This window comes from Paramormyrops kingsleyae, chromosome 6, assembly GCF_048594095.1.
Source record: "Paramormyrops kingsleyae isolate MSU_618 chromosome 6, PKINGS_0.4, whole genome shotgun sequence".
NCBI classification, from domain to species: Eukaryota; Metazoa; Chordata; class Actinopteri; order Osteoglossiformes; family Mormyridae; genus Paramormyrops; species Paramormyrops kingsleyae.
Window position 1 is genome coordinate 3,645,083 of NC_132802.1, and position 20,121 is coordinate 3,665,203.

Genomic DNA, 20,121 nt, shown 5'->3' on the forward strand with positions numbered 1-20,121 from the left:
CTGCGCTACAGATGGGCAGGTCTGTGCTGTGGTACATGCATGTGCTGAGCTGAGCCTGGACCAGGAGCTGTGCAGAGAGAACCCACAGAACCCTTCAGATGTTGCTGGAGATACATGCCCTGTTTGTGCTCACAGCCTAGTGAATGTCAAGATATTTAACATACTAGTAGCTGTAGCTGGCTTGGGAGAAATGTGGTGGTTTTTAGCCTGTTGTTTTAAAGGAAGGCAAGCCCATTATAGGAATAGCAAAAATGAAGAAGAGTTCTGTGGTTTTTCTGAAAATGTCAGGTTCCTTCAGACTTAAGCAGAAGACAGTAATTGGCTAATTAAATGTGAAATGCGCATTTGCAGTAAAGGCCTTTCTGCTCCACTCTCAGGCTTGTTCTGGCTCCCCCTCCTGGGGGGAATGTGCTGTACACCCTGCGAAGCCGCACTGCCGTTAATCACCCAGGTGACATGATGGATCGTCACAGGCATCCCAGCCCTGGACTCGTCTCCCGTCGGCTCTCCTCGTCTCGGTGCAGCTGCGTCCCGCCCAAAGAAAACACCCGCGATGACATTCCTGGGAAGGTTTGGCCCCGCAGCCCTTTCAGAAAGAGCGCAATGGAGGGGCCCCCGGGTTCTGATCCTGCTTTTCATTTACTGCCCCAGTCGCAGTCCCACCACGGTCCAGGTATGGCCTTCTAGATTGCAGGAAGATAAATCTTCAGATGGAACTGACAATAGAGGTACCTTGTAAAAAAAATTTAAAAATAAATATATGAACCGAATTCTAATGGTGGAAAAATTTCAACACATTCAGTGTAAACAGCAGTGAAGAGCAGCAAATCTACCCTGACAGTTAAATAGCACAAACCCCTGTAGTTGTGTGTAAGTTCGGTCAGCTGACTTGCTGTTTGGATTAATGTTTGGGTGGAGCTTCTGCTGCTCTGGGGGAGACTTCAGAAAATGAACAGACCCTAGAAAAAACCCCGAGGGGAGCTGAAGACCCCAGAAATGCTGGTCAGGAAGTGCTGTTTGTACTCTGGGGTCTAGAGACTTTAGCCAGGCATGAGGTTTGTGAATTTTATTGGAGCCAAGTTCATATTTTACTCACATTCTGATACTTAAGATGAGCTGATACCTTATAAAAAAAAACCAATTTTAAAATAAAAATTAGTAAAATAATAATAATGGCAGAAAATGATGAGTAACAAGGTGTCAGCGAGGCGTTAAACTCTACAGGTCTGGGTGTGTGTGACTTGAGTATTGTACCTTCAAAGTGTATCTATAGCAATGTGAATAACGCTCAGTCTGTTCCGAAGAATCCTCTGGCCCAATTCATTAATTACAAAATGCTGATGGAACGAGGAACCAGAGACCCAAGGCCATGAGAGAACTAATTTATCTCCCTGATCATCTGTGAGTTTTGATGCAAAGGCCTCATCACTAACGTCTTCGCCATTGTTAAAAATGACTTTACTGTGATGAGTGTCCTGTCGTCCTCCCCCCCACTCCTCCCGGGTAGCTCATACTTCATGATGAACAGAAGGCTATTGAGCTAACTTGAGGATTCTGGGATATTTTGGCCATTAAACTGCCACAAACCACACATATTTCATGTGAGTGACAAGGTAGGAACATGGGGTAAACTGCACAGCTTCCATTAACCTCATGCATCTGTGAGTAATTATTATTACTGGCCGTACGGAAAGTTTCCTGGTTTGCACACAGGCCGAACTGGTGGCCTGTCGAGGTCAACAGCTCATGTGGTCCACAGTGACATGCCCCCCCCTCCACCTCGGCCTTGGGTTATGTTTTCCCTATGCTGGTAATGTATCAAGACACAAAAAAAATCCTTCAGTTTAACTTAACGTTAGTAAGCAGATAACTTTTACTGCCTTATGTGTATTCCATCCTTTAAAGCTCATAGCCTGAAGGTAACCACATCCCACTGCCTCCATTTGTGTGCAAGTCTGTGGGTTAAGAAGCTTTACTTGTGTCCAGAAGGTTGCTGTTTTGAATCTTACGCCCGGGAGAGGGGTCACTTTCGGGCCTTTAATAAGGCCCTTTTCCCCGAGCGGCTGACTCTGAGCTCGGAACCGAAGCCTCGCCCTCATGGGAGAGCAGGATGCGACACGAGAAGGCCAGAGAATTCCTATGTACCTCCCCTGGAATAAGTGTAAAATAACACTCCCTTAATAGCCCTTCATACCCAGATACATCAGTGTTGCTTCCACGCTACATCGGTGCCGTTTTTGCCCTACACCTGTAAGCCCCAGCTGCATTAACATGGTGTAGTCCTTCTACCTCAGAGAATTTTCACATAGAAATTTTGTGAATAGAATTGCAAGACAAGCAGACAGCTGAGCTTAAATCCTTCCCAAATGAGTAACACCCACCTTCAGTCTAAGTAGGAAAAAATAGTCTGTATTTATTATATTTCGACATTTTAAGTTTGACATATATTCAAATAATACGGTATGCCGCAGTGTATCGTCACATGAGTATTTGCTGATCTGATTTTACAGAGTTCTGGATGGCATTTCTGACGTAGAGCTTGTGCTTACGACTGTGTCACACATTTGTAATGAATGACGAAGCTTCTCAGCCTTATTCCAACCAAGCTGGTAGTGTTGAGGGATTTTCCAGATCCTTCCAAACACCCTTGCTGTCAAGCTCAGCGTAATTTCGACTGGAAATACGAGCCGGTACGATCACATCCCACCTGACCTGTCGCGTTCCAGTGTTTTTTGTTTTTTGTACTTCTCTTTACTGGGACACCTTAGTGTGACATAACACCCCAGGAAGTGAATAAAATGTGCTCAGTAGGGGAGAAGAGGAACCTTTTTTTTAACACTTCAGCAGAGCTTTGTTTTCACTGTTTGTGATTCCATAGTTTGGGATCGTAGCTGAACAGCACACTGCTGTACACGAACAAACAGGCGTATACACACGGGACACTTTGCACAGATACACTTGTGACTAGCAAAAAGAAAAAACTCAAATCCATTGAAAATTCCTGGTCATCTTCTGTGTATCTGTCCATTTGAAAGAGTCTGTAAAGCAGCAGTAAAATCTAATGATCTAACACCACCCCTGTCCACCCCCCCGATCTCAGACTACGGCACCATGATAAGGCATAACTTCCTGTTTTCCTGTCAGTAGGTTTCCAGGAGACATAATTTCTCAGGTACCTCTTTCAGTATGAGTAACAATAAATAAGAAATGAAAAAAAAGCCAGGATGTATTGAGAAAAACAGAAGTTCAAAGAAACATACATGGGACCATTCCAGTGTCCTTATTGGCTCATTATTTCTCATGAATGTCTCTGATTGGTTCATTTGCTTGCAGGTGGTCATTTGGGTGGAGCCTCACCAAAATATTATGGGGGCTGAGGGTGGAGCCATCCACAGGAGGCGGGGCCACTGATACTGGGTGTGGTCATCAGGAGGGGGGGGGGGTAGTCACCGGCAGGCGTGCGTCTCCGCTGTCCTGCGGCACTGCTTGCACCTGACGTAGCAGCACCAGTGGAAGCGGCAGCTACAGCGGTCCACCACCTCCACTTGCTCCGTACGGAAGCCGCGGCCGCAGCACATCAGCTCGCAGCCGTCGATGGCCTTGGACGTCCTGTTGCAGAGCCGGCCGGCCGTGCCCAGCACCCCGCTCCTCGCATCGCGGTCGCAGAAGTCCGGGCTGGGGTCCAGGTAGACCAGGTCCTCGTCCGTGTGAGGCTTGAACTGGGGGTTCCGAGGCATCAGCACACGGGAGGTGCCCACCTTGCGCTGCTCCACCTCAGTGGCACCGTCAAACTTCTCCTTGAGGATGTTGCCCACCTTGCGGAACTGGGGCATGGCCTTCCAGCAGGTCTTCACCTCGCAGCTGCCCGACACCCCGTGGCACTTACACTCCACCCGCATGTTGTTCAGGATGGCCTGCGGGGAGGGGGGCGACACAAGCAGACACAAACATACATTCGGTGTAGGAGGTCATACATCACTACCTGTTTATATATTCTTCTGGACACAAGATGGATTATTTAGTTTAACTTTCCACATAATTATGTACGAGGGAGTTTCTAGCTATTGAAAAGATCAGCTTTACCTGGGGCTTGACTTCTTTTGTTTTTGAAGGAAGATTGGCATCAGCGCTGAAATACTCGGCCTTAAAATACCCGGGAGCGATCGGACCTAACGCCCATGATTATGTATTTATGGCTAGTGAAGAAATTACAGTAGCTGTCAATCTGTCCAACAATTTTAGTCTTTTTCTAATTGGTTGATTTATTTGTCAACAGTAATTAACACTAAAAGTTCATCTCAAAAGCCCTGTTTCTCACCATTATCTCTACTTGATATATTTTTACACTCACTGGAAATAATTTGAGAAAAAAATTATTGTTTTTACGGCTTATTAATCCATTTTGGTTGAGTGTTGCCAGTCATTGTCTTACTATGTTCTAAAGAACCTATAGCTTTCATGAAAGAGTTTCACGCTTTTGATCTCTGGGTGCAGGCCTGCACTCACGCTGAAGCAGGCGCATTACCGGGTCCTGTGCTTCAGCTGGCGACACCATACCTTCCTCCCAGCTTCATTGTTGTGGAGGTTCATTAGTGCCCTGCTGGAGGACGAGCCCTTGCCCCTCTCTCGAACATCCACAAATGAGGCGGAGAAGGCCACGCCGTAGGCGATGTTGTCGGAGCAGCCGGACCACTGGAAGCCTGTCGTGCAGCCATTATCGTCGTTATCAGGCTGCATCGTTATGCTGTTACTTCCACTCAGCTACTTTATAAGACTTAGCCACACCACGGTCACTGTCATGCATATATACTGCCACACTAAGGCAAAACTTTGTAACTGCATATTTTACCAAAACTGAGTGATGATGGAAATCTGGTGCCTTAGTCTCTGTTATGCTATGCCAAAATATCTTAGTTCTATGCTCAGTTTTGAATAAAACACTATTAATTATCTACCTACCACACATACGGGTGGACAGTCTAAAAACTGTGAGGCCCTCTTTCTCAGGTTCAGGGTGTAGTTACCGTGTTTTGCCTTCGTAGGGCAGTATTTGTCAGCAAATCAGGCATCATATACTGTTTGTTTTTGTTAGTATACAATAAGTCAACAGGTACAATAGCATCGTATATGTTTCATGTGATTGCATTTGTCTTGTGTGTTTTGTGTGGAGGTGTGGAGTCAGAAGCTTTTTATGACACGCCAACTGTGTATGTGTGTCTGTGTGTGTGTGTGTGTCTGTCTGTGTGTGTGTGTCTGTCTGTGTGTGTGTGTGTCTGTCCATGTGTGTGCGTGTGTGTCTGTCTGTCTGTGTGTGTGTGTGTGCATGTGTGTCTGTCTGTCTTTGTGTGTGCATGTGCATGTGTGTCTGTGTGTGTGTGTGTGTGTGTGTGTGCATGTCTGTCTGTCTGTGTCTGTCTGTCTGTCTGTCTGTGTGTGCGTGTGTGTCTGTCTGTCTGTCTGTGTGTGTGTGTGTGTGTGCATGTCTGTCTGTGTGTGCATGTCTGTCTGTCTGTCTGTCTGTGTGTGTGTGTGTGTGTGTGTGTGTGGAGTTTGCATGTCCTTCCTGTGTCATGCAGAGTTCCATCTGGGCACTTCAGTTTCCTCCCACAGTCCAAAGACATACAGTTAGGGTGACAGACGTCTCTAACTTATCCATAGTGTGTGAAGTGTGTGGGTATGTGTCCATCTGGGATGTACCGCTGACACAGGTAGATAGTTTGGATTTTTACTTTCTGGACCTGAACTATCCACCGCTGGCTTCTGGCTTGTGCCCTTTGCTGCTTTGGATGGGCTCCATGCTCCCTGTGACTGTGCAGGAGGTTGGACGGAAGTGAGGTGGTGCAGTGGTTTAATCCCCTGACCCAGCTCTGTGTGTGTGGCGTTTGCATGTTCCTCCAACATTTGTGTGGGTTTCCTCCTGTATTGTGAGAACATGCAGTGATCTGGACTGGGGTCTCTAAGCTGCCCTTGGTGTGAGTGGCGAAGGCAGTGCGGTTAGCTGTACAGGCCAAATTACTCATCAGCTGAATCCACATAAAAGCAACCCTGCATTCTGTGTGAGTGTGTGGCCTGAGATGGACTGGCATCCTGTTCTTGGTGTCCTCTGCGCCCCGTGTTTCCTGAAATAGGCTCGAGGTTCACCACAACCATGCTCTGGAGAAGCGGTCATGGAAAATGGATAGATGGAAATAGATATCATGTCCGTTACCAGATCACATGCAGCGCCGCTTTCTGATAGAGAGACGGGTTGTGAGCAACAGGTTACAGGGCCAACGAGTGACGCCTTGGAAACCCAATTGCTGCAGTGGCCATAGTAGCAGACCTGTGACATGCTATGGAAAAGCATGATGGGTAATCCAGAGAGAACGTGACTCACCGTCAGGGCCGGGTCCGTGCACGTTCCGGTCGCAACCGCACTTCTGCAAGTCGCCGCTGCTGCAGGCTCGCGTCACCTCGAACGCCACGCTCGCCGACGAAATGGCGTAGACGAAGGCGGCCTCCCTGGTGCCTGAAATACACACACACACACACACACACACACACAGGGGAACTGATGCTGCGGACTACAAGCCTGCAATGATGCGCAAAACTTAATTTATATTTATTTTGATGACAGTGAGGACGATGATGATGATGATTAGAATCACTATTGTGATATTACTACTCCACTTTCATATAACATCTACTTGCACTATTCTTCATCACACATATCCGGTCATGCTAGTTGGTCGGCATGTTCCCATCTAGCTGAAGGGGGCGCTGTGGGCTCACCCTGAGTCACCACCCTCCCAAGGATGTGCTGCGTCTCCAGCGTGGAGCAGTTCCAGCGTCGGTTCCGGAACTGGTGCTGGCACTCGTGGATGGCCAGGCGGGCCCCTCCGCGCACGGCCTCCATCACCTCCAGGTTGCGCTTGCAGATCTGCACCTGGCGCTGGGCCAGACCCCTGAGCCTCTCGCACGCCTCCTCCTCCGAGATGCTGCCCGAAGACGACAGCTTGGCCAGGTACCTGCCGAGGAGCCGAGCTATTAACGTCCCCCCCTCAGAATTAGGTCTTGCTGCCAGAACGCTGCCCGCTCCTTATAACATTATTATTATTATTATTTTTTAAATATTGTTTTCTTATTATTAGTTGCCATGAAGTCAATCTTGACTCCTGCTGACCACAGTGACATTATTCTCTAGAACGTCCTCTCTTCTGCGCAGGTTCTCATGCTTCCCAAAGGAATATTCTCTGTTGTAACACTGACTTTTTTTAGCCAAATGCTACCCATTCATCCATAGTTACCCTTTAATAAGGCTTGACATCTTACTTCTGTGATTCAGCTTAAGTGCCCTACAGAAGACTACGGCTTATACTTAAATCAGCTTCCTACAGATTACCAGTCAATTACTGCTTGACCACCTCTTGGCTCATATCCATGAACCACATATAGCATATAGCAGTACACACATGCTGTACATATGGGGCTTTCCAAACATGAAGTTCATGAATAAGCTTTTTAACAGAATGTATCATTACACAAGCATTACACAAGCATTACACAAGCACTGCAGTAATGATCACCTGCTCACAGCAAACTGTACCGCCACTAATAACCTCACAGCAGCGCTCAAAGAACCGGCTTCAAACAACGGATTCCCTGCGCCAAGATGAAGCATCGCTAAATACATTCGGAGCCTGTGATTTGTGGGTCTGCAGCAAATCCCCACTGCAGCTGTAACCGGTGGCCTGACATGCTCAACACAGGCCTTATATCTGCTGCACATCGTAGTACAGTTCACGGTGTGAGATACGGTCCACAGAAGTAGGGTTACCCAGAAAACATCTGTCCTTCCATCCATCCATCCATCCATCTGTCTTTTTTCCAAAACCTGCCCGGGGCCTGGAGCTTTTCCACGGAAGCAGAGGGCACAAGGCAGGGGACACCGTGACCAGGATGACAGTCCATCACAGGGCAGGGCGCTCAAGCGAAGGTCACCTCTCATACGTCTTAGAAAAAGTATTCATTTCCACATAAGAGTCTTATGGTCATTCTTATGGTCATTGTCATTTTAATATTTTCAGTTGAAGACGTTGACTTATGTTAAGGAAGTTGCTTTCTAGCCTTTCTCTAGCTTAAATGTATCAATAACTGGGGAATAAAGGAAAGCCTTAGTTGACCTCACTCATCCATCCATTTTCCACACCGCTTGTCCTATGCAGGGTCACAGGGGTGCGGAGTCTATCCCGGAGTCTATCCCACAAGCTGTAGGCACAAGGCAGGGAACAGCACACCGTTCACGCTTACAGACAATTTGGTGACTCCAATTCACCTTAACATGCTTTTGTACTGTGTGAAGAGGAGGTGAACCTGAGATACTGGAGGAAACCCCATGACGACACAAGGAGAGCATGCAAACTGCACATGTGTAAATAAAGACTCAAACCCAGACTCCAGCAGCGAGAGGAAGCAGTGCAAACCACTGCACCACTGTGCCCCTAGATGACCTCATACAGAGATCCAGTCATATAGCAATAATCTTCCTCAGAACACTCTAAATAATGGTGATTTTGCGTGACAAAGACCTCAATGCAGAGCTTGTCTTAAGTGGCGCTCATGGCGCAGGTTCACTCTCTTCCACTAGATGGCAGTCTTTTCGTAATTTCAAACGTTCAAACTTCTGCTGAACTTTTAAAATGCATTACTAAAGTGTATTAAAATTCATGCAATACTTACTTATATTTAAAAAGTTTCTATATTAAAGATGCATCTTCCTATATGCCAAAGCTTTTAATTAAAAAAACAAGTAGTGTCTTACCCTGCCTTGTGCCCTGAGTTGCCCCAGATACCCTCTAAATGCCCCTACGACCCTAACCAGGATATGCAGTTAGAAGATGGATGGATGGATTATGTATGTTTGGTTAAACAACTGTTTGCATACACAGGCAGGCTAAACAATCACAGAGACTATGACTGACAGCAGATCTTAGTATGAAACTGACCTAATTGTACAGGGGATATGTTGGTGTTTCTTACAGAGGATGCATGCTATGTACAATGGGAAGGGTGTGTAAATATGTTGGTGTTTGCGTATGTGCTTTCGTGTTAATGTTTTTGCCCTTGTTCAAGCACAAAGTAAAACTGACCTAACTACAAGAATTATTTTACCCAGACTAAATGATACTATTTTTCCTACATTGATTGTGAGCAGTCCACCTCAATGGACACAGTGCAGCTGAGAGAGCTGCCCAGACTTTGCAAAAACATTTTCAGATAACCAGGTTCAATCGAGGCCTGCAAACAGTCTTAAATCCTTAAAAAAATAGATTTTTCAGTAGTCAGTCATTCCAGTAGAGAGCAATATCCCCTAAACTCACTCAGACTGATGACACACACTAACTGATAATCAGCAAACAGCAATTAAACACTATTTATGAAAGGTCAAATGTATCTTTCAAATGACTGGTATGTGGTCATAGGATTTATGAATTGGGCTAATTACAGACTGCTCATAAACACTTTCACTGTCTATTTTTCTGTCACATCAACATAATAGTTTTGTTTTCTTAAGGGACTACAGTATATAGTAGGTTGGAGAGAGACGTCTGGAAGGCTAATAGATAGCGATAATAATAACAGAATACTACAGAAAGTGCATTTTCAAACACTGAAGTCAGATTGCCTTCCTAATAACCACGGCAAGCCAAAAATATCTTTGGTTTTTAAACATTTATCTTTGAAAAGATCTGAACGAGGCCAGTGTTTTAAAAAGGCAGTGGATGGAGTACACACGCTGACCTAGAGGTCCCCCTTGCAGGGTGCCCTGAGTTGAGCGAGACAAGCTGGGACACCCCGGCCTCGTGACAGAGACGCGTCCCAGCTGGAGGAAGAGCCATGCGTGGTAAATGGGAAGCGAGGTGGAAAGGAGAGGGACCCGCCCCTACGGGGGGAGCTTGCCAAGTTCAGGTACAGTAAACGCAAGTTAAGACAAAAGCTAAAACAAACCACTGCAATGAAGCAATAAGGCGGGGCTTTATTCACCACCAAAGTCACAGTTAAAAGCTTTCGTGATTTTACTCACAAATGAAGCATGGAGTGCCTGATTGCTCAATAAATATTATATAACACCAACCAACCAGATATACTCCCCGTTCAACAGAAGCATTGCTCCTCTCTCCCTGATAGCTATTGTTAGCTGACATAACATGATCCTTAATTTTTTATTATATATTTCAACATTTATGTTAACTCTACTAAAAGCCTGTTTGGCCTTGCCTGATTGTTTCCATACATCTTTCAACTTAGAAATGGAATCATGTGGCTCCTTTTGTCCTCTGTCACAACTAGTGTCGCTCCAGAGTCAAACCATTTCCAGCTGAACAGAACCAGAGTCACTCTGGTTTACACCATGCTGTTTCATATGAAAATAAAGCAATGACACAGACATGTACTAAGTCTTATAGTCAAGCCCATTCGAATCCAAAACCTTTTTCCCTTTGGTTAAGAAGCACTGGAGAAACACACTTTTCCCTCTTAAAATAGTCCTGTCACCATCTCTGCAACCTCGTGTGGATTCTACCAGAGATATGAAAGCCATGCTGAGGGCTCCTGCTCTCGTTTCCTGCCCCAACCCCAGATCCAGTCCATTCCCGTCGATCTTGCCATTTACCTCTGCATCTGTGCATATTGGTCAAAGTAGACGCAACACGAATGTAACCTGGATACACCTTTTTGCATATATCCGAAGCCCAGTTTTGATTAGCATCAAGGTAAGGTAGCTAGTGATTGAGGTAGTTTGATTGGTTACCTAAACCCTGCAGTACACATCAGTTTTAAAGAGTCATACTTTAATTTGAAAGCATTACTGCATAATATAATGTATTATTTTGTGTACAGTAATATTATATATATTATAATGTATAAAGTAAATTGTACACAATGAGAAGTATATCTCATTGTTAACCATAAAGTATGTTATCTCATTGATAATCATAAAGTATGTTATCTCATTGATAACCTTAAAGTATGTTATCTCATTGATAACCATAAAGTATGTTATCTCATTGATAACCTTAAAGTATGTTATCTCGTTGATAACCTTAAAGTATGTTATCTCGTTGATAACCATAAAGTATGTTATCTCATTGATAACCTTAAAGTATGTTATCTCATTGATAACCATAAAGTATGTTATCTCATTGATAACCTTAAAGTATGTTATCTCGTTGATAACCATAAAGTATGTTATCTCATTGATAACCTTAAAGTATGTTATCTCGTTGATAACCTTAAAGTATGTTATCTCGTTGATAACCATAAAGTTTGTTATCTCATTCATACCCATAAAGTATGTTATGTCATTGATAATCATAAAGTATGTTATCTCATTGATAACCTTAAAGTATGTTATCTCATTGATAACCATAAAGTATGTTATCTCATTGATAACCTTAAAGTATGTTATCTCGTTGATAACCTTAAAGTATGTTATCTCGTTGATAACCATAAAGTTTGTTATCTCATTCATACCCATAAAGTATGTTATGTCATTGATAATCATAAAGTATGTTATCTCATTGATAATCATAAAGTATGTTATCTCATTGATAACCATAAAGTATGTTATCTCGTTGATAACCATACAGTATGTTATCTCGTTGATAACCATAAACTATGTTGTTTAATTGATATCCACACTGCATGCTATTTCCGTGTTACTTGTATACTGGTTTTAATGAGAAAATTGTACTTAGAATGTAAAATGGATAACAGCAAATCTGGGGTTGAAATAGGCAGTAAACTCAACAATATTTCAGTGTTAGGAGTACAGAAGAGAGTGTAAGTGTAAGGAAGGCATATGTGTGTTCATAAATTTACAGGGTCAAGTGGGGGGGTTCTGTGTCATAGACCCATCTCATCCTGCATGTCGGAATGTTGAAAAATAATCATGTCAGAAGCTGGGTGCCTCTTTGTTTTTGTTTCTTACACAAAATGTTTGAAAAATAAAGAATACTTTGCAACCATAAACTGCTGAGCCATAAAACCTGGACATAAACTATATTGGTTCTGCTCGAGACCCCTTGTTATAAAAAAATAAACTTGGAATAATAAACATAAATTCCTGGGATACTAATATGATTTATCTGATCAATTAAAATTCCCTGTGCGACTATAAAGAATAAATGATTATTCCCTTATGCCTTTTCCCATAATGCTGTGTGGTCCAATGTCTCCTTTTATTATCCTCATGACATATTTAATGAGCCATAGTGGGAAATCACAGTAAGACTTTCTACTAAAATGTTAGCATTTTTAATCTTAAACGGAAACATCAAATTGGCTGTGAACATGGATGCACACGTGTAATGTCAGAATGAAAAGCAAAAATGAATACAAATTAATTCTTGCTTGAAATGTGAAATAACAGAATAATGCTCCTCGGCTCAAACGCACTACCAGCAGCTTACGATAGCAAAACTATAAACTGATGCTTAAAACTTGTGTGTTGTAGAAAGACCTCTCACTGCAATTAAAGCTGGTATGAGCTTTCTTGGGTACTCCTGGAAGCTTTCCCGTGAGACTGGCCAAGACCAACAGCCTGCACAAGTATTTTACATCACGCTCATTACACGCCGAATGTAGCATAACGTTAATGTGCAAGCTCCTGATCACTATCCTGCAGGAGCACCAAGGTCTATACCGATGAACAGCTGAGAAAATGACTGAGTGAAGAGCTGATTAGGTCTTGTCGCTCATAAAGAGTACAGTGAATCATATGTTTCATTCTTTAGATATCACATTCCTTGTGGCACTTAATAACAATCCAGATGGCATCAGGATGAAGCCTACAGAGAACAGAGGCGGCACACATAAGCAGTGCCACTGACATGTACTTACATTTGGATTCATTCTTCTGCATAATAAATACATCTTTGTATTTAAATGATTAAGTCGTGTCCCCCTCAATATCAGGTTTGGGTATTAGTATATATGTAAATTATTGTGACATTTATGATAAGCTATTTGATTCTGATTCTAGGCTGCCTTTTTAAGAGCTGGCCCAGGAGAACAGATTGAAATGAGTTTATGAAGCGAACTCTGGCTCATTTACAATCTTGTTTTCTGTTGATCAGTAAGCATTGTTCATGCTAGATAAACAAAATAAGTTAAATTAAATTTTAAATTTTTTCAATAATGTTAGCATGCCTGGGGGGGGGGGCAGCCAATTGACCTCAGACCCCCAGAGGATTCTTTTCTCCCTACTTGGGAGTTTTTGGTTCCTCCGTTGTCATCTGGCACTCTTTCATTTCTTGGTCTTCCCTTCCCCCAATTTTTGTATTATTCTGTCTTAATGCTGTACTGTATCACAACACACCCATGTAAAGCACCTTGGGGCGACTCTGATGTGAAACATGCTATATAAAAATAAATTGAATAAATTGAACTGAAAATTAATAAATACATTTAACTCTCTCCTACACCACTGATCAGCGGATACCATAACGCGGTCAGCAGTCAGTGTGGACAGCCTGGCTTCGCTCTCTGTTGTAATGGCTGGATAACTGAAGTGGCTGCAGGTATCTGACACATCGGGCTACATTGCCAATAAGCCGTGTGCCGCTACGTGAATCTGACATGGGGTGCGTCACAATCACAACCTGTGCCTGTGTTAAGCTTTGGTCGGCCAGGCCCGAACGGCCTTGTCCCGCCGGCAAAACCTCTCACGTTCTTTCCACACTAAGGTTCCACACAGTTGCGCGATTTGTCCCATCAGCAGAACCTTTTACGTTCTTTCCGTGCTAAGGTTCCAAGCAGGCACGGTTTGGGCCTGCCAGCTGAGCCTCTCACGTTCTTTCCACACTAAGGTTCCACGCAGCTGCACGGTTTGTCCAGCCAGCAGAGCCTTTTACACTCTTTCCGTACAAAGGTTCCACGCTGTTGCACAGGTGCTGCCATCTCTGCCAGCAGCCCTGCGTTCTCTGGGCCAGTTCCACATCCCACCACACTGAAAAAGGCCACCCCTCCACGGAATTCCCTGCGAATCTTCTCACCAAGCCACAGTCGTCCGGGGTGGCCTTGGTTTACCCCCCGAAGCTCGAAATCCAGGACGTGCTGTATGAGAGGAGCTACTGTGGGTGCCTCAGTTGGGTCTCTCCGAAACATGGACAACCAACTAATCCAGGGGAACAAGGGCCACTTTTTCCATTGCGCTCCGCAGTCCGTACAGCTCTGACAAGCATGAACTGGGAAACATAATACCTCTCTCCTATAATCCAGCCACCAGATGAATAATTGATTCTGAGAAAAAGCATACTTCAAAATTCTCCTCCATAACAGAACATCATCAAAGTCATTCAGTTGGGCATAGTGTGTCCACACCATGCTGTTGGTGATTGGAGCTAAAACGTTCTCTCGATGCGATTTTTGGACAACGTTATCAGTGAGACAGCCAGGAAATACTTTTCATCTGGGTTGTGAGTGGGATGTGTGTGTGGTGGAGGGTGGCTGGAAGAGCAAACTTAATAAACCGTTCTGAATCACAGGAGTACATTTCAGGAGGTCGGGGTGGGGTGGGGTGGGGGATTTAAACCTGAATTCTATGCCTGGCACCACAAGAGCTTTATGTAGGGCTCTTACCTTGTGCATGGCGCCATGTCTTATGGGAGTTTGTGGGTAAGACTACGTGGTCAGTTCTAATCTGACTACTTATTGTGACCACCGTGTGGGTCCGAAATAGCTTTTACTGTCTAAACAATATCAGTGTCAACTGTCTGAAGCTAATGCCCGCCAGAGCGGCTAAATTTACCTGCGGTTATAAACTGTTCTCTGCCTTTCCTACAGACTTTTTTTCTTAAACTGTGTATGTTTCTCTAGAGCTAAAGAGAAGTGTCCCTTATATATTGTTTGTGTTTTTCTTCCCCCAACCCTCCGCTGCAGTTCCTGCGTCAGAGCAGGCAAGGCTATTGAGGCGAGACTGAGATATTTGTGCTTGTCTTCGTTGCAGATGAATGATGATAGCAATTAGTCATTTGAGTGCAAGTATACTTTCAAGACTGTTTAGGAATTCTTGTGTAGTCTGCTTTTGTTTTTGTAAACCAATAGCTGGAATTGTGTACTGATATTATATCCGCCACTTCCAGCCTGATTTTTTATTGAATCATGCTGGGAAGGAAGATCAGAGTAAAACTGAAAATGGATTCCCTTTTTAAGGGAAAAGACCCATTATCTGTTATCATCTGTTCAGTGGACATTTTTGTTTACCAAAGCCATGTACACAGTACCTGTTTACACAACTGTATATTTTAATTAAACAATTAACGTTACGTACTTCCATGGGACCCCCTTCCAATCACCTTCTAGTCAATTCAATAACTACAGTTATTAAAATCACAATTATACTAACACTATTGACATTATTGCTGAGTAAAAATACTACGTCACACCATTTGAGGGAAATTATGTTATATTGTACCTATATTATCTGTATAAATGACTTTAGCTACTTTGCTACTGTAAACACAAAGGGAAGGACCAAAACTAATGAGTTATAATCTAGAGCACAGCAGCACAGACAAAGCATTTATGGGTAACAAACAAAAGCAGAGATGATGCTCTATTCTTAAAGATAATGTGGCAAATGCAAACAGGAGATCAGAAGGCAGTGAACAAATGTGGGAAAGGAGATGATCTAAGTCAGCGTTTCTATGCTCTCCTCCTGTTGGACAGGTTTCTTCCAACAGTACAAAGACATGTAGTGACATGTCATGTGTGTATGTGTGTGTGTGTGCATGGATTATGTTTGTATTACATTGTGGGGACCAAATGTTCCCCACAATGTAACAAAAACCTGTTAATTTGATGTAGTGGGGACCATTTTTCAATGCAATCAAAAAATTAAAAATGCCAAAATCTTGTTTTTTGTTTGTTTGCTCCTGATTAAGATTAGGGCTGGGTTTGGGTTATGGTCATCATTGCTGGGATTAGGGTTTTCCCATAGAAATGAATGGAGAGTCCCCACAAAGATATAAATACAAGCATGTGTGTGTATGTGTGTGTGTGTGTGTGTGTGTGTGTGTGTGTGTGTGTGGGTACCCCCGCATGGGACAGCCCTCCCACCCACCAGTGACCCTGACCTGGTTAAGTGGTTGAAAGATGGATGGATGGATGACCGGGCAGGTGAATATTCCTTTCTGTTAATCATAAACCTGTACCGATGCTAAATAAGTGACAGCTTAAAATCAGAAATGTTAAATCAGCATTTGAAAGCTATGTTGAGTGTTTTCTGATGACCAAATGTTGCTAAAATATGTCTGAAAATTAATGAAACTCTTTGGTGACAACAAATTATTATAATTATTATTATTTATTATTATTATTATTATTGCATCAATGTCCCCTTTTCTTATTTCCAATGTAATTATGGTTATTGGGCAAATAGGTTTGTATCTCTGAACGAACAAATTTTTTATTCAGGGATCAAACTTTTGCAACAAAAAGACAATATTTTGTATCATTTTGGAAGGCTTGTGTATTCCTTCTTCTCATCCCTGCTGCCCTGTTACTTTCTACATCACATTCAAAACAAGCAATATGTATACATATTTTACAAGGAAAAACAGGAGTGCGTGGTTACAATCGTTAAAGTGTGCTGTGTGCGCTGTCAGTGAATTCTGACTTGCAGAGACGTTCCTTCATAGCACACGCAGACTTAGAAGGCTGTATGGCACGGCAGTCCTCATATAGTACAGATCTCAGGCGGCTGATCCCCTTTCTGAATGACGTAACTCCTCGCTTTAATGTATCAGTACAAAATATATGCGCACAAACGCAGAATTTAAATATAAGACAGGGTATAACATTTTTCAATGGTGCAGTTTTCTGTCCACCTACTCCAGTTAATCCGATACCGCACATGACAATGCAGCTCCGTCTAATGTCGAATATATATTGAGCACAGTGCTAAATGTAGGCTCGGATCTAAACTTTGCACATACGGGGCAGAGCATACGTGAAACTGCTAAAAGAATCCGAACTGCACTACTGGCAAGCAATTGGAACCCCCAGTGAAGTTCCAGCAGAAACCTCCAGTGCCGTTCCAAAACGCAGGACAGTTGAACTGGTCCCACCAATGCGGGTACCTGTAGCTATGAAGGTAATGCAGACTTTCTCATACACAGGAGACCTAACAATATTAGCGCGAAGCAGCTGCATGCTTCATAGGGGAAAATTCACTTATATCACGAATGAGTGGAATGATACGGATAAACACGTGTCCTGGAGTTACCGGCATAGCATACAATGCACCATCTCATTCAAATGCATTTAACATTTTACAACATTAAGCTACCAAGTTATTTTCTGAGAATACTGTTTGATTAAAGAGCCCTGAGGACATTTCCTGTTGAAACCAGCAGACCATATCAACTTGTCTGACATGTTTTTTTGGACAGCTGCACTGGTTTGCGTTATTGCTCCGGTAGATTTTTTTTTGGGGACAATACAAGCTAATATCTTCTAACATCTCCTGGAGAGCAATGCCGACTAGTTAAGCTGCCCAAAAATATTCTGAAATCAGCTGAAAATATTGTTGTAATGAATTGGTGATTGATGGGGGAATGCTGCAATTTCCCCTACGGAAACATGCTATACTGGTGTCACACATTTTGCAAATAAAACATGAATCACGAAAACAATGGTAAGAGAAAACAAACTTAGTAAACTTACAGCCAGTTGCTCGCATTCGCGGAGAACAGCGCTAGAATTAGCATCAGCAGTGACCTTAGCAAGTACTCTGGTGACATCTTGAGTAGGAGATAACCCAGTTTAAGCGCACAATCCTCAGCTGGAGTGATTTTATCCGCCGGCTTAGACTTTTATATTATTTTCGCGGTGGACGGTGAAGATCAGTTCATCCTTTTTAAACAAGGGATCCATCCCCGGGCTTCCTCTTCAATGAGGCGCAGGTCTTGCCACTGCGGATGTCCTTACCTATTAGACGAAACCGGTGCTATATAAGTCGCAAACTCAATGTCACCTCATCGGCCGAGGTAAATTCGGTGCATTCAATTGACTAAATTCTAATTCTCTTCCGTTTTCTTATAACCCGCCCGTAACAAGTCTTTTGGTTTACTTGTTCTATATGTTGTCCATGTACGCACGTAAGTGTTAATATATTGCTATGAGTTGCTTCCTCCGTCGTGATCTTGCATGAGCGGCGGCTTCGCTTGCCATTCTCTCCCAGTCGGGCGTGTTGATCTTTTATGTAACCTTACGCTGTGCCTGATAACATCGGGAGATGACACTGCGCGAAGGACGCCAAACCGAGTTTAGAAACTCCTGCTGGACTAAGCAGGGGCGGTGCCATTTGTCAGGGAAGTTTTTCTGTTTTTTTCTTTTTCTGATGGGTAAGTGAGAAGAAGGTGGAGTTTAGCTCACTATGAAACGCACGATGCATTTTACGACTCGGTGACCCATGTGTTGTTGAAAGTCACTCGTAAAAGGATGTCATAATGTCAGTCTATGGTAAAAAAAAAAAAAGCTGAAAGAAAAGAAAAGGGGAAAAAAACCCTTAACACCGCCAATTTCTTAACTATCACCGTCTCCAGATTGTCCTTAAATAACAGTATCCTTAACGAAAGGAATTCCATTTGTTATATTGCCAAATTAACCCATCAACATCACCCACTGGATCAGTAAAACTTCATTGTTGCTTAATGCCTTAGTAAACGTGGTAACAATGGTTATTTAGGTCCGTTTATTTTGCACAAAGCTTTAACTGTAACAAAGACCAAAACATGGATATATAAGTACAATTTCAGAAATATCTTTTTACGAATAAAACTGGGGTTCAGGTTTCCTTTGAGATGTGGTTTAAAGCGTGCATGAAAAAATGGCGTTAACTTGGGTTGTTATTCAACTGCCAACTGTTTTATTATATTATACAAATGAAATAACGTGTGTGTGCAGGGCTCCGCCCAGGCTCTCTAGTGTGTTAATTTGTTTAGTTTCAAAGTGCTGAAGAAAATCTAAATTCAGCTTCAGTGAGGTCACCCTAATATATTTCATATAACAGTTAACATTATAAACGGTGTCCTGAATAAAAGGCATGCTGGGGACAGGGGATGCAGGAGCTAAAGGCTATAATAGGATCTGTTACTTAAAATAATGAATAGGCCTGTGTTAGATCTGACGCAGTACAACTGCCACATCCACAGGAAGTGTCACTTTCCTTCATGCAAAAATATCGGTGAACGTCATGTTGAAAATTCAAGAACGTCTCGATAAAAATCGTCTGCTCAGTCGTGGACGTTCTTCAGTCTGGGAAGCATGTAACTGCAGAAGAAGGTACCACAGTCACCAACAGGGGGAGGAAGTGAGTAAAGTGTGCTGGGACCCTGAAACATAACGAAGGCCATTGATCTGGACCATGTGCAAATATGTCAGGTTACTGTTTCTATTGTTATAATGCCCTTTAAATTATTATCGTCATAATCACCATCATCATCATCATAATCGTTATTATTATTATTACTTTAGTCATTTAAAAAATTGCTTTCTTCATACCGTCCATCCATCCATTTTCCAAACCCACTTGTCCCATTCAGAGTAAAGGAGGTTCAGATTCTACCCAGGAAGCTACAGGCACGAGGGAAGGAACAACCCAGGATGGGATGCCAACCGGTCACAGGACAAACAGTGCATGTTTGTTTTTGGTGGTTTAAAAAATGTGACTAATGAGAGTCCACAACTATAAACGTAACTTACTAGACAACAGTTATTGCATATACAAGAATAAACTCAGTGCAGTTATTAATTATGAGCAAAGGTTATCTAAGTGATCGATTCACGTATGCTTTGAAAATGAAACATTTTAGGTCAATTAAAGTTTCTGGAGCCTCAGTGCAACAGTACGGAATTAACATTATGTTAACATTGCGAATACATTATATCACAGAGGTCAGTGATTGCTCAGAATTGGTTATCTTGTTGGATTTTTACCACTGTACCTGATTTGAGACAGAACCCGTCTGACATTTGCAGTGTAAACTCTGTCTCTCTTCCTCGAAGGTTTTGCTTCTACCTGCTTTTTGCCCTTTTCAAATCAAGTAATGCTAATATTTCGTTTGATTCAACCTCAAA

General features: G+C 43.0%; 1 protein-coding gene across 1 annotated transcript; it reads right to left on the reverse strand.

The window, feature by feature from the left end:
• Positions 1–2,389: 2,389 nt before the first annotated feature.
• On the reverse strand, positions 2,390–18,347 carry LOC111834401 (protein Wnt-4a-like). The gene is made up of 5 exons (XM_023793654.2): positions 17,707–18,347; positions 6,772–7,007; positions 6,377–6,508; positions 4,558–4,700; positions 2,390–3,914 (listed from the first exon to the last, which is right to left on the reverse strand). Exons 1-5 carry the CDS (start codon positions 17,781–17,783, stop codon positions 3,447–3,449), a joined length of 1,056 nt encoding a protein of 351 aa, XP_023649422.1. The 5' UTR covers positions 17,784–18,347; the 3' UTR covers positions 2,390–3,446.
• Between the last annotated feature and the right edge of the window lie 1,774 nt (positions 18,348–20,121).